At 35.9% G+C, this 16,358-nt stretch overlaps 1 protein-coding gene across 1 annotated transcript; it reads left to right on the forward strand.

Annotated features, from left to right (window-relative positions):
* The first annotated feature begins 2,984 nt into the window (after positions 1-2,984).
* Positions 2,985-16,151, forward strand: LOC123699636 (3'-5' ssDNA/RNA exonuclease TatD). The gene is made up of 6 exons (XM_045646630.1): positions 2,985-3,095; positions 3,166-3,345; positions 7,485-7,583; positions 8,852-9,015; positions 12,167-12,513; positions 13,147-16,151. The coding sequence occupies exons 2-6, from the start codon at positions 3,204-3,206 to the stop codon at positions 13,307-13,309; spliced, it is 915 nt and encodes a 304-aa protein (XP_045502586.1). The 5' UTR covers positions 2,985-3,095; positions 3,166-3,203; the 3' UTR covers positions 13,310-16,151.
* Positions 16,152-16,358: the final 207 nt, after the last annotated feature.

Consider the following 16,358-nt stretch of genomic DNA (forward strand, 5'->3'; position numbering starts at 1 on the left):
GAGGCCGTATTTGCGCTTTATAAAGTAACAAGAGATGGCCTGGCCTGAAATACTGCTTCGCTCTATTAAGGACGCCCATTTTTTTAGAAGCTATAGTAGCTTTGCCTTCCAAATGATAGCGGAACTGAACGTCGTCAGATATATCGACACCGAGAATTCCGATACTAGGCTTTATTGTTAGGGGAGTGTTCTCAAATAAGGGAGCTGCGAGAAATGGGGTTTTCTTGGCTGTGAATGAACATACTTGCGTCTTGCCAGGGTTAAATTGGACAAGATTTTGTCGACCCCACTCAGAGACTTCACCAAGGAGAACCTCAATATTGGACACAAGTATGTTTCGGTTTGCATTGACGTGTTCTCGAGAAATATTTGGGCGGCCGGAATATATAGCATCTCCAGTACTGTCATCTGCATAGCAATGAATGTTACTGATTTGTAACATGTCATTGATATGCAGTAAGAACAGTGTGGGTGAAAGGACGCAGCCTTGAGGGACGCCAGCGTTGACAGGCAGTAGTGCAGAGCTCGAACCGTCAACCAAGACCCGGATACTACGAGATGTAAGAAAGCTGGCAATCCACTTACATAATTTCTCTGGGAGTCCATAGGCTGGAAGTTTCGAGAGAAGAGCCCGATGCCACACCCGATCGAAGGCTTTTGCAACGTCCAGACTAACCGTTAAGGCTTCCCCTTTACTCTCGATTGCCGTAGCCCAACGATGGGTTAAGTAAACTAGGAGATCACCAGCTGACCGTCCATGGCGAAAGCCATACTGTCGGTCACTAATCAACTGGTTTTCTTCCAAATAACCCAGAAGTTGGCCGTTAATGATGCTTTCCATCACTTTTGAGAGTAAAGAGGTAATCGCGATAGGTCTGTAGTTGCATGGATCAGAACGATCGCCTTTTTTAGGGATCGGGTGTACTGAGGCAGTCTTCCACGAAGCAGGGACTGCGCCAATGTTATAGGAGTACCGAAACAGCTCTGTGAAAACCGGTGCCAGTTCCGGAGCACATGTTTTGAGAACAATGGCGGGGATACCATCAGGCCCACTCGCTTTGTGTGTTTCGAGACAGAGAAGAGCCTTTCGCACAGCATTCTGTCTGAAATGCACATTAGGCATAGAACTCTTGCACCGCGAGATAGCAGGCGGTACTTTCTCTCCGTCATCCATGGTTGAATTAGATGCAAAGAGAGCACCCAGAAGATCAGCTTTCTCTTTGGAGGAGTGGGCTAAAGTATCATCTCCCCGGCGCAAAGGTGGTAATGATGGCTTGCAGAAGTTGCCTTGGACAGCTTTGGCGAGTGACCAGAAAGCACGGCTCCCAGAAGGGTAGCGTATAAGCTTCTCACCAAGGCTGCCAATAAATTCGGACTTCGATTTGGCTATTTCCCTCTTATAGAACCTGGAAGCAGAATTATACTGTTTTTTAAGAGCACCAGCATTTGGATCCTTTTTAGACACAGCATTTGCCCAGGCATGGAAACTCTCTTGCTTCTGGCGGGATGCCATTTTGCAAGAGCGACCATACCAGGGCTGGGACTTGCCGCCGATGGGGACTAAAGAGTTTGGTACAAACAGTTCCATTCCCTGTAACACTACATCAGCAACTGAGTCAGCGTAGTCGCTAGGATCAGGTGCAAAACAAACTTGCTTCCAGGGGTACGATGCGAAGAATTCACGCATCCCATCCCAATCCGCTGACCTATAGTGCCAAACGCGACGGCTTCCGAGTGACCGGGGACGAGTTAGACGCAAGATTGGCACTATGCTCCGAATCAGGCAGTGGTCTGAAGTCCCAAGAGGGGCATCGACGTTAACCTGATAATTAGTCGGGTGAGAGGTCAGCAGAAGGTCTAGTATGGAGGGTGTATGGTCAGCTATGTCGGGCAACCTCGTAATTGAGGTGACTAGTTGCGTAAGACCATAAGCCATCGCAAAATCGTGAACCGCTCTCCCCGCGTGATCAGTTATGCGTGAGCTTAACCATTGGATATGGTGGGCATTAAAGTCGCCCAAAACAATGATTTCTGATGAAGGGATTTGCTCAAGTACTGCATCAGCCGTTGTTTGGAGGTGCTCGATAAGGCGGTCGGTTTCAGCATCACCACTGTGCGATCGATATAAGCACGCGTAGATGCGAGGATGGTCACCGCAATCCACACGGAGCCAGATGACAGACAGGTTAGTGCCCTCAAAACCGCTAAGGCGACGATAACAAATATATTCCCTCACAAACACACACACACCAGCTCGAGGGATGAAAGTGTGCTCCAGTTTATAACCTGGGTAACAGAGATATGATGTGTCGGAGGGAGGACCAATTTGTGTCTCCGTTAGGAACAACAAGGCAGGCTTTGCCGTCTCCAGGTGGTGATGGACGGGATTAAGATTAGAATGTAGGCCCCTCACATTACAAAAGTCTACAGATAGTAAAGGCGTATTCGTAGAATTATGAGCCCGTTTGCGTTTGTTGGTATTCTTGAGCGGGATTTTGCCCTCCCCAGAGTACGCAGGGCAGCCTGAGCGCGAACGCTCAGGGAGGGATTCTCCAACAATACGAAGGTTGGTACCCTCCTGGGGTACAATACTATTTAATTCCGCTGCCATTATGTCAGTTATGAGAGAGATAAGGAAAGGATTAGCGATGGGAGTAAGGAAGGGATAGGGATGGGTAGGGAATAGGATGGGCCTCCGGACCTCCCACTCACCGAACGAAACACAGCAACACTTGCATGCTGCTATTTCACGCCGGTTTTCTGTGGGAGTGTGGTAACTTCCCCGGTGCGAGCTGGCCCAATTCGTGCCGAAGCATGCTCGACTCCCACTTACAAACTCCCACTTACAAAAAGTTACACTCAATTTTTTTACCATGATTGCTTCCTAATAAGAACCATTTATTTAGTTTATCTAACCAATTTTATGTCTGTATCCTACATCTGTCAATGACAAATGTCAAAAATGAATTGAACGTCGACGTCAAGATCAAACTATCAACTCAAAAACATGGTGGCATTTCAGTAAAAGGGTGTACATTTCGACTAGTCATTAAAAATTTAGGAAGCTTATTTAGCAAGAGTGTTTGATACAAATTGTAAGTATATTATTTTTGTATTTAAACATGCGTTAAGTTATTCATACGCTAATGTCATGCGTTCTTTCAGGTAAACACCATACCAATAAGCTTCATACAAAATTAAGGATGACGTCTGAAGAATGCCAGATTTCCGAGGAACTGAAGGGATGTTACGAGAATCTTATTGTAATCGACATTGGCGCAAACTTGACGAACAAGAAATATGGCCGTGATCTGGATTCAGTAGTGCAAAGGGCAAAAGATGCAGGTACGATTTATAAACAAAAAATAAATAAAAAATAGTTGCCAAAAATCTCGCGTGCAAATATGTTAGGACGTAACACTGCATTAATTTACACCGGTTAGATATTCGTGTGCTGAATGCCTGCGTTAATTTATTTATATTACAAAGAAGGTTGCTTCATAAGAAAGTTAGAAATTCACATTCAATTATATCAATATTTCATTGAGATTTATTAGTTTTTCCACTCTATAAATTTATACATATTCATGAAGAATGGTATTTAATACTGCATTCCAGTATGTATCATCAATCAGGTGATATACACATCATATTATTATTGTATAATCATTATTAGCATTAACTATTTTCTGTTTAATGCAATGTAAGAACATTGAGAATATTTTTTTTTTGTAATTATCCAATTTTTTATATTTTCAAACCATAAATATAACAAATTATTAATAAATCATTATTTAAAGATAGCAGTGCCCTCATACATTGGTTTATTATGACTGGTTACCAAGAAGTTGATTCATGTATCTTCAATATAATATTCTACACATATATATATAATACTAGCTTTCCACCCGCGGCTTCGCCCGCGCAGGCAAAGAAAAACTCGCATAGTTCCCGTTCCCGTGGGATTTCCGGGATAAAACCTATCCTATGTCCCGGGGTAAAAAGTAGCCTATGTCCTTTCTCGGGTATCAAAATATCTCTATACCAAATTTCATGCAAATTGGTTCAGTAGTTAAGCCGTGATTGAGTAACAGACAGACAGACAGAGTTACTTTCACATTTATAATATTAGTATGGATTTAACAGTCATGTCAACTGCTATAAGTCATGAGAAAGGCCGTTTGGCTTCTTTAAATATTACATCTAATATTATGAAGTAATTTAACCGCTATAATAGGATCATTATAATCTCCATACTGTGTGGTGTAATTTATATTATAAATTAGTTTTATCCTACTTAGCGATAAGTATTATACAACTAAGTCACTGTGCTGTTTCTATTTTTATTTAGGTCTTAGGAATTAGTGTAGCTGTTTTTATAGGGTTTTTGGTAGTTTATAGATGGATGCAGTGAAGTTTCTTATTGTAAGATAACTTGTTACTTTTAATAGTGAAAGGGTTGTGCCTGTATTATAGATATAATATAAAAATAGCTAATTCTAAACTAGTTATTGGCTCCGACTTTGTCTGGGTTGGACTGGAATGAAAACTATTAACTAATAAGGTCCAAGTCTCTCGGGAATAATGAAAGATTTATTAAGAACTAGCTGTGCCCGCGACTTCGTCCGCGTGGAATAGTGACTGCATAGAGTAGTTACTACTTAACTTTTATTGAATAAACACGTCCTACCATAAATAATTAAAAAAAAACTTTTAGTAAAATTTATTAATAAACTGAGCTAAAAAGATAAATGCCTAACTAATTAATTTTTTACGTAAAATTTATTTTAAATTATGTCATATTATTTTTAGGCAGCAGGAGGGAAAGGAGCAAATTTATTTTCCTTCCTTCCTTGTATGGATGTTTTTGACAATATATTGTGCAGCAAATGAGTGCCGAGACAAACGTCAAAACGCAAAGGAATAGAATCCGATATTGATACTAATTGACATAAGCGTACTGATGATGTTTTACTAAAGATAAAGATTTGTTCACCCTACCAATGACGACGACGATCACGAACAAAATTTTCATCCAGTCGCAATTTAATAAAATTGTGCAAAGCACATCATACGCTTATGACAATTATTATCGTAGCGGATTCCTTCTATTCCTTTGCGTTTTGACGTTTGTCTCAGGGCTCATCTTTCCTGTCTCGCGCCTGTAGTAACTAAACCGTTTAGACTGTGCAATAAAAATTAAATTAAAAAAAAACCCAACACAACGAAGAAAAGTGCATAGAAAAAGGAATAAATAATTTCAAAAACTTCCCGAAGATCTTTAAAAATAAATACCATTTTAAATATTTATAAAAATAAAAAAAACAAAGTCGTCGGGGCTGCCATACCATCATTATCATATTATCATAATTTTAAAGATCGTCGGGAAGTTTGTAAAATTATTTATTCCTTTTCCTTCATTGCGTTGGGTTTTTTTTTTTAATTTTTAAACTTCGGTTTCTTATTTTCATGTAATATTTTCAAGTGAGCGAGACCTACCTTTACCTCCATAATACATTCCTACATCATATTGATATCTATAAGTTTGTTGCTCCTTGACACCTTTTAAGTTGTGCCGTAACCGTGCACAAATTGTAATGGACCACAGTGGCAAAAGAAGTGGTATATTTAAGAAAAAAATTGCCAAGCGCCGCGCCAGGCCTATGTGGCTTTGAGTAGAATTCAAAATTTCCAGGGTGTGGCTATCCTCTCGCTTCCATATCCCCCTCTTCTTTCACAGACTTTCAACCTTTCCATCCTGTAGTAAATGGCAGAACCGATTTTGATGTAAACCATATTATCTAATTGCACCTATATGTACACGACATATCCTGTCGTTTGATGCTCCATTTGGTTTATTTACCTAACCACTGTCACCCCTAAAGTGTAATAAACGGATGAACCGATTTCGATAAAACATTACTAATTGAAATTCACACGTTGCTCTTTCATATTTTGATATGCCGCTTGAGATATTATTTGACCACATTCGATTATTGTTCATTCCCACTTTTACCGCTGTAATCTGTGCTGTAATCTAATAAATGGAAAAACCGATTTGGATAAAAATAGAACTATAACTGTACTTCACCCGTTATGCACTTTCATTTGATATGTCACTTAGGTATACTTGACAACAATCGTTTCTTTCATTCCATCTTTTACCAATATATAGGTATAGTAAATGGATGAACCGATTTTGATTAAATATGTCCAATTATACTTTACACGTCATGCACTTTCATTTCATATGTCACTTGAGTCAAAATTCATTTTTTTATTACCTAAAACTTTTATATCGTATATCAAATAAATGGATGAACCGATTTTGATAAAATTTGATTTATTGATACTGATAGGTCGTTCGCTTTCATTTAATATATCACTAAAGTATATTCGATAACTTTAGTTATTTTCATTCCTACTTTTACCTCTATATGTATACCTAGGTATAATAAATGGATTAACCTATTTTGATATAGTTTATCTAAGAAACCAAGAACCAGCGTCGGAAAATATGCTGCCTAACAAAAAAACCGCATCTTATTACCTGCTAGCGAGCTACGGTGGCACAAACAGATACACACACAGACACACATAGCGGTCAAACACTTTTCACCCATCTTTTTGCGTCGGGGGTTAAAAATATTATAATACGACATAATTTAAAGGACATTTTATGTATAAAATTTACCTAAAAATAAGCATAATTTTAATTTGACCCCTCCCCCCCTACTACATCAGCTTACCCCCCCACCCCCACCCCACCCTTGGGGACTTTCGATATGATCACATGGACATTTTATAGAAATAACTGTAGCGTATAACAGATAACTTACGTTTTAACGTACACTGTATTATAATAGTGTACCATAGAATGCCTTAGCAAATGTTCGCCGTGAATACTTATATGGTCATAACTTTTTTATTTATAAACCGATTGACATGAAATAAACACTAAATGTTAAATGAAGATTACCACAATATATTAATGAAAACCGCATTTAAATCAGATAAGCCGTTTCTGAGATTAGCGTGTTCAAACATACAGACAAACAGACAAACGGACAAACAGACAAACGGACAAACAGACAAAAAAAATTTTAACGACAGTTTTGGGTTTGGGATCGATTTAGTAATAACCCCTGCTAATTTTTTTTTACATATTTTCATTGTACAGACACCACTTTTCTAGAATTTTATTAAATGTATTGATGATGATGATGATTTCGAAAATTGCTTGTTTATCGGACTAGCAAATAGGACTATGTTTCTTTTTCGGCTTTTTCCATGAACTTCGCGTAATCGGATGAGATTTTACATTTACCCCATATGCCACTGAAATTAAGTACATTTGTCTATTACATGTAAGGTACATATTTATTCAAATACATTCTGCATATCATACTCAATAACGAGATAGAAAGCTTTCGCAATTATGTTATTGGTGTACATGTTAACATATTTTGTGTACATTTAACCAGGTGTCCAAAAGATAATGGTCACAGGCACATCAGTGAGGAGCAGCAAGGAAGCACTTAGGTTAACTCGACTCTACCCCAGCACAATATATTCGACAGCAGGTATGTTTGTTTATTTATTTATGTGTTTTTTTTATATAAAAGTTATACATAATGCTTAGTTGAAATGTTTTCATAAAACAGAAAAAAATTTAGATCAGGTCTTTAAAGAATATTAATATGTATGTATTTTTAAATTGAAAACAATTTTTTTATCAGTATTCTGTATTTTAAATTCTATTAGATGGTGCACTGTATTGAAAAATTTCAGGAAATGTAATTTTTTTTATCATATCCATACTAATATTATAAATGCGAAAGTAACTCTGTCTGTCTGTCTGTCTGTTACTCAATCACGACTAAACTACTAAACCAATTTGCGTGAAATTTGGTATGGAGATATTTTGATACCCGAGAAATGACATAGGCTACCTTTTATTCCGAAATATGTACCACGGGCGAAGCCGGGGCGGACCACTAGTACTTCATAAATTAAACCAAATAAATATAGGGATTATCAACATCTACTGACATGCATTTGATCATATCAGCGTATGATAATCCTGCAGCATTTAGTTTATCTCACGAGATAGCTCGAGTATTTGGGCCTTGGATAATTCAAATGTGTAGCAATCTTATATGTAAATAAATAAAAAAAAAATATTCCATTATTTGTTTTTTCAACCTAGTTTTTTATATCAAAATAATAAACATCAATTTGAAATTAGTTTGTGGGAAAAAACAATTCTATAAATGGTGAAAATAATACGAAAAATCTTTTTATATTTAACTTTTTAAGTTTTTATTCATAGTTTATTAAAATAAATTGAACCAATCTAACACATAATATATTATCCTACTTATTACTGCGTAAACGAAACGTGGTAATCGATTTCGTATGCAGTGAAGTATATGCGATAACATAGTCATAAAATGTATTATATTTAGCATTAATAGTAAAAATAATATATAAAGTCATGGATTAGATTACTAAAATACCGCACGACGTCAAATCAATGATGGACGAGGACCTATGGTCCGAGTTACAAGCGATAGCGACGGCAGAGTAGTAAATGACTTTTTAGATTCAGACTACATATTTTTAATAGCTTCCCCCTATGCCTTCGTCTGCTCTGTCTTAAAAAAAGCTTAAGCAATCTTTCTATTAAGAAAACCCGCATCGAATATGTTGTGTAGTTTTAAAGATGCTCAATCGTCAATCCTAAGCATGCATAGGGTCAGACTGACTGTCACAGACAGACAGCGGGAAGTGACTTTGTTTTATAATTGTGTAGTGCGAAAAAAATGTAATAAAAAATATCAAAAACTAGGTGTACACCCGCATGACGCCAAATCTATGGTGGACGAAGAACTCTGGTCCGAGTTACAAGCGACAGCGGCGGCGCCCGAGTGCGTGGCGGTCGGCGAGTGCGGTCTCAACTATAGCAAGGACTTCAGTGAGCCGCGCGTGCAACGGGACGCGTTTAAGCGGCAGGTACGTGGCATGAGCGGTAGCGATTTTTTGCGGAAATCGCTTTTTTGTGCTCGTTGATGAAGTTACTATGATTGCTAAATAGGTATATAGGAAATATTTCTTTGAGCCACCCGTGCAACGGGACGCGTTTAAGCGGCAGGTACGTGGTAGAAGCGGTGACGGTTTTTGGGCAAAGCGCTTTTTATGCCGAGGAAATTGTGTTTTTTTTTTATAATTTTTATTTTTAGAGATGATGTTTATTTATTGGGTATTTGTGTGGTTTTTTCGTGTTAAAAGTATTTTACATGAACAAAAAAACAATTCAATGGATTTCGCGTAGTATTGTAGGTTAAGATTGAAAAACTTAAAAATTTACATCCATGATGGGAAACTTTCTTTTTGTAAAATAATGAACGCAGAATACCTTACTAATATAACAACTTCTTACTTTCGTTACTAACCTAAAATACTCTAACACATTAATAACACACCAGATTCCCGAATTAACGTACATATCCGGTATCGGGATGTAGCAAGAAGCTAACGGGTTCAAAAACCCCTCGTGTGTTATAATGAAAGTTTCCGGCCGTGAAATTCGTAAGATAAAATTAGAATTGTTCTTGTAAAGGTTAAAGACAAGATGTTTTGTGTCGAATTATGTTTGGTTTTTATGTGAGGAGTTAATTGGGATAACTGAAGAGAATTAGGACTTCTAATTGAAGTGAAACTTCTTTAGTATAAGTAAAATTTCAAGGTCTCGTCAGTGGTCATGACAGTACCGTTACGTCATGGAATAAGGCGACGATTTAGGTATCTTTGAATCTTGCCAAAGAAGTTTCACTTCTGACATGTGTGCTCGGCACACACGCTCTTTTTGGTTTGATATTATTCACATTAAATACAATACAATACAATTTCCTCGAAGATCTTCGAATGATAAATACTTAATAAACACATCCGATAGCAGACTCAGGTGACCCGAAATAAACAGGATAATTGGACATTGAGCAGCACCTACATGCGTCTCGGAATGTTTGGAAGGATGAGTGTAGCGGCTTGGAATGTGATTTTATAAGATTGTAGGTATTCTAATAATTATTCATATTCATAAATCGCAGGTATAAAATTATTATTGTTTATATACTACAGATAATTATCTGTACTTACTAAATAGAGTAGCATCTTGAAATTATTATAACCAAAGAGGTTTTAATCAGGAATTATGATCAATTAGTCAGATCAGTCTGGCCGTGACCACGCTCGCTGTTAAGTGTTCGAAACGTCGGGAAAATAATATAATGAATAAATCGCGTTTAAAATCTTTAATTTCTTCATTATTATCAATTACTAACTGCTTCGCCCAATTTACACGCGATTTTTTTTTTATTGGAAATAGGGAAGCGCTTGACCACAATCTCGCCTGATGTTAAGCTGAGATGTGGTCTAAAATGGAACGCGCTTCCCTAGAAGGTACCTGTTCGTGTTCACTCTACGCTTGAAATAAATAACTTTTAGATGAACAATGCAACAATGAACAAGTTGTAGGTATGCAGTTCTGATGTTTTTTTCTCGATAATGAGAATTATAAGAAAAAGGGATTTGGTTCTTTCAGAAAATTTTACACGAAGCCGGCAAATTCGATTTGTTATAAAAATAATAATCAACGTGTTTGTTTTTAGGGTTACTCACACTGAATTGTCTGTTGTCGTCACTGCGTTTAGTTCTTAGTCATAATCCAAGAAAAAATTCAGTATCGATTGGACTTAGACTTATGATTCCAAAAATACTGATAGTACCTAACTACATACTATGGGCTTTGTTTCAGTGACTAAGCGTGAATTTTAATATAAAAAATCCCCAATTTACAATAAGTTTGAACAGTAAATTTTAATTGGTAAACACAATTTCAATGTCATTTAGGATTTTTTTTTAATTTTCATATGATTTTCATATGATACAATGTATGAATTTTATGATTGTTTTGAACTGCAATAGACAAAAAGAGAAACATTTATTGGTCCAATTATACATTTAGAAGAACAGTTTTAACATTTCTTGTTGTTGTACTGAAATTTAATTTTATTTTTCTGACCCATATCCTTCAATAACCTTCCAAGATTATATTAGCAGGTCATCTTGCTATAACAAAGGAGCACGAACAATGTCGCGGGTTAAATATAGTCTAAATTTAGTCGTGTCTCGCAAGGCAAAGCCTACACCTGGGTCGTAGTACGTAACAAGCTATTATTAGACTGGTCTAGGCTATCAAATTACGATTTAGTGGCCTATTTGTAATTAGGGGCAGTAATTGATATATCGTGCGTAAATTATTCATTTGGGCTATAGAATTAATTGTTGAATCGTATTGTTTCGTGTTGTTATTTACAATCTTATCTTTACGCGGAATTAGGGTGTGTAGTATGATTAGAATGGACGATTAAATTAATCCCTTTGTTTATAAATAGATGCATTATAATATAATTTAATATTAACAAAATAACACCAATTTTCTTTTGTCTGTTTAAAGACAGTCTCTGTATCAATTATACCAGAAATTGCCATATCGATTAATGTTGTGTTTTAGATAAATAATAGATTAATCCCCAAAATTACAACGTTTACGTCATCGTACAACGGGTGTCGTCTAGTAAGTTTCAAAGATTTATAGAATCTTATCTATATGTCCTTCTATCTAGCTTATTGATCAAAGAGTTGATCAAAGGTGTGATCTATATTATCATGTACCAACTCCAATTTACTTTGTACGTGCTAATTGTCGTATCTCAGTACAATTTTCAAGGTAAAGTTTTATTATAGCAGCGGTTACCCGCGGCCTTCGCGTATCGCTTTGATGTTAACTGAAACTTTATATTGATAGGGGGTAACGGGTCAGAAATAGCGCGCAAAAGTTTCCATTTTAAGGTGTATTGACTTGAAGGACAAAGGATGAGGAAAACTATATTTTTTTTTAAATTTTGATACAATTTTAGGCTGAAGCTCAACTCTAAATGAAATATTTAAAATAACACATTAGTACTAAGTCTCAAATTTTTGTTATAAAGTCCTTAAGTTCAGTTAGAAATTGTATACAACATTGCCTGTTCGTGTACTAGTTTATCATAGTTTGCTCAGTACAGTTTATCATAACATAATTCATTTTCTATACTTCCAGGTAGAAATCGCGTGCGAACTGCGAAAACCGCTCTTCGTGCACGAAAAAGAGGCCCAAGACGACCTTATCGCAATCCTGGACGAATTTGCCAATAAACTACCGCCTGTAGTGATACACTCGTTCACGGGAACAGTCGAACAGGGCATCAGATATATAGAGAAGGGCTTCTATTTGGGCATTACGGGATATATTTGTAAGGACAAGTCCGATGGAGGCATTAGGAGGCTATTATCAGAGAGGATTCTGCCGCTAGATAAGCTATTGGTCGAGACTGATTCCCCGTTCATGTATCCGAATATGAGGGCCTCGAAACTGCCGCTGCACGTCAAGGATTCGCTCACTGAGAGGTTGGTTATTATTTAGTTTTAATCTTTTGAATGTTTTAAGCAGACAGTATTTGACTAAATGCCGTATCTCTGCTTCATATTCACTAGCAAGTAATGTCTTATTTTTGTGAATACATGAATCCCGTCTTAGCTTTTTTGTCAAAGATAAATCTGCTGATTGGACGAATGTTCTCGAATATTTCGTTTAACATGTTTGGTGATTCAATTTTATTAAATTTAAGGTAACACAACTCGATGATAATGTCCCTCATGACCTATAAACTCTTGATATTTATAAGTATTATTTGTTATTTTAACTAAAGCATATCCAGAAGTTGTGTAACTCGCCGTGAACTATTTTACATTTACAAACTGTTCAATCGAAAATTGATACATAGTTAAGTTTTACTGCTTTTTCCTCCTACTATTTTTAGATAAAAATGTGTGCGTTGTACTAGTGTACACACGTAAGAAGTGAAACTTCTTTATGACCTTATTTTTCAAAAAAACAATTTACTACCTATATGCAACTTGACAGAAATGCGTCGAATCACGCGCGTCACGCGTAACGAAAAAATGTTACACTAAATTTTTTTCCAACCTCGATAAAGAAGTTTCACATCAATAAAAAAAAAAATATCTTTATATTCACAGATCGATGAACTTCGTGAACCGCTACTGTACGTTCCAACGCAACGAGCCTTGCGCGTTACCAGCTATAGTGGAACTTGTGGCTGGCTTCCGCGGTGAGAAACCGGAGGATGTTGCACTTGCCACTGCTTTCAATGCGCTCAAGCTCTTTGGGTTGAGTCAGTAGGGGGTAAACTGCTAAAAGGGGGGAGTTGAGATTGGGTGTAACTTGCTGGTAAAGAGAGGGAAGCTGGCTTCACTCGGTGATGTACTAGCTGGGAAAAGGGGAGATTTACTTGCTGCGAAAAGGGGAGATGCTAGAAATGAGAGGAGTGTGTTAACTGCCGGTAAAGAAGGGGTATATGACTGGCTTGATTCTTGTAACTGTGTATGTAATATGAAAGTAAGGGCCTAGTGATCCTTGAAACTTTTGAGCTCACGGGTCAAGGGTATGACGCTGAAAACGTGGTGTTACTTGACTCACAATCGCAATGAAAAATTGTCCGAAGCAAAACTCTGCCTATGTTTTAGGCAGAGTTTTCAAATGAACGATACAGTAGATTTTGAACATTACTGCCAAGAAATAAGGTGGTAATTTCAATGAAAGTTTTATACAACGCGTCTGGGACATTTATTGACGATCTTTTAACAGGTGATTGTGAGTCTAGTTGTGTATTTACGTACGTACACGTTACGTCCATTTATGTTCTGACAACAATAGAAATAATACATTAAATGACTTATGCCATAATCATAATCCTTTATAGATTATAGCCAATTCAATTTAAAAGTGGTCAAGCCAGTCACGACAGTCAAGTAACTCCTCTAAGAAGTCCTCCTTGTAGAACAAATTGACAGAAATGCTACACAATATATTATCTGGTATTCGAGGTGCAGTCTATCCTTTCACTAGGTGCGTACATACAGATAGAAAAAATTGTCTTATGTAAGATGTGCAGAAACAGACGCTGAGTCTGCAGATGCAAACATACAAACAGACAAAGAAGTTAAGTGGCAAGCTATTAATTGATAAATGTGAAGTTATTGCGTATTCTAAAAGGACAGGGTAATGAACTGATTTTAAAGTTAGAAGCTTAGATTTCAATTTTCTTGTCATTTTTAGTAGGAGATCAAAAAACATCTTATTTCTATGAAATAAAATGCTCTTTTAGATTTGGATTGTGTTCATTTATCAATTACTAGCTATGCTACCACGCGCCGAAATCTTAAACATTTTGTCTCGACTTATTCCGAACTGAGGATGTGTTTAGAATAATAATGACTATTTTTTTAAGATTATTTTCTTCAGGGACTTAAATTGTATAGTCCTTCATATAAAAATAACATGTGTTCTATATCTTTTATAGATCAACTCGGTAACATAAAGTTTTCGAGTTAATTTATTACAAAATAACGTAAATTTTAAACACATAAAAATATATACCATTGGTATATATTGAAGTGGTTTTTGATGACTAACCTACAAAATGTCTATTTACAAAAAAAAATATGGCATTATTATCCTAAACACGTATCTTCTAATAATGATTTTCATGTATTCGAATGATTTATATCATTCGAAATATTTTAATACTCATGTATAATGGTATCAATTTACCATAATATTAAAATAAATCAGATATTTTGCTATTTACCTTGAAATATATAAATAATTATTTATCTACGTGTTTATAACGAATTATTGTGCCTTTAAAGATTGTAATAAGATGATAATTAGAAAAATATAAAAAAAATGACAAAAATATTTATAGAAATGATGTTACCTATTATTAGAGATTTAATTGTTAGGTAATTTATTATGTGAAATAATTCTTCAGACGTCTACGATTTTATAATTAATTATTGACGAAATGTTTTTTAAATCGAAAATTTAATTTGAATTGGGGAAATATACGGTAAGATAAAATTCTAAATTACCCTGTTCCATAATGAAATATTGTGGTGCTAATTTTTAAATGATCAATTATATTTCATATAGTGTTTATGAAAAATTTGGCAGCTAAGTATTTTTCCCCATTTCAAATTTAAAAATGGCATAATGAGGCTAAATACTAACAAATTATCCACCATTCTTGCCATCTTTAAAAATACGAGATTTGCCTCTCTATATATGTAAGCAATGTTAGAGTAAGATTGACTACAATTTGGTTTTGCAAAATCAAAGGTTTGAGTGTACCTGAACACTTCAAGCTTATGCCATTGTATGAACTGCATAATATTACGTTATTTAGTATCGTTCAGATACATAGCTTTCGTTTATTTTTGATTAGCTTTTTTCGTTTTGTATTGTCTATGGTGCACGTGCTTTTTTATTTATAAATATGGTGGCAATGGCAATAGTCACAATGATCTCATTTTGACAGTTCTCAAGTGTAAGGACAGATTAAAAATCACAATGGCTTGTAAATTTGTACAAGTATGTATAAATAATTTATTGTAGTGGCCATTTTTTAGTCTGTGCTTATGGTTGTGTGGTTTTTGACAGATTCTGCTAGATAATGTGTGACTCGATTTTTATTTACGTCGTTATTTATTTGCACTCTTTAAGCCTGCAGCCATATCTCGACATAACTAAGCTGTAGCCACTGTATTTGCCGCACGGTGTTAGGTGTTAATGTTATAGCTCTGCGCAGAGCATTCCTATTCGAATTTTAATTATACTTTCATCGAATATTGTAAATAGCTATTATTAATATAAATATTGTTATTTAATGCTGGTAGTCACAACGAAATCAAAGACTGCAAGTATTGCTGTGGGATTTGACTTTAATGTTTATCAAGTATTGTTAATTATTTTTTGACAATCACTTTGATTAGTTCTAAGTTCTAGGGGTCAATTATTTATACTAAAGTGTACTGAATGTATGTGTACGTAAACTAATGTAGGTGTTAGTTGTTACGATCCCTCGGACGAATGTACTGTAGTGCCTTCGACATAACGTCCTTTTGTGATACAATATTTTTTCATAGATTGTACAGATTATTTCTTGCAATAAAATGTAAAAGAATGTCGCTTTTTATTTTTCTTCCTATTCCCTTATTGGTTTTATCCTTTTTGAAAAATTATTATACTGCAAAAAATATAAAAAAAGACGTGGCACTCGGGGACTGCCGCGGTTGCGCTATTGCATGCTATGCCTTCAAGCCCGTCGCCCGTCCGCCCGTCGGAGTGGGGAGCGTGAGGTTTTTTCGTTACGGAATTTCTCGATTCGGTC

Source organism: Colias croceus, chromosome 18, assembly GCF_905220415.1.
Source record: "Colias croceus chromosome 18, ilColCroc2.1".
Classification (NCBI taxonomy): domain Eukaryota; kingdom Metazoa; phylum Arthropoda; class Insecta; order Lepidoptera; family Pieridae; genus Colias; species Colias croceus.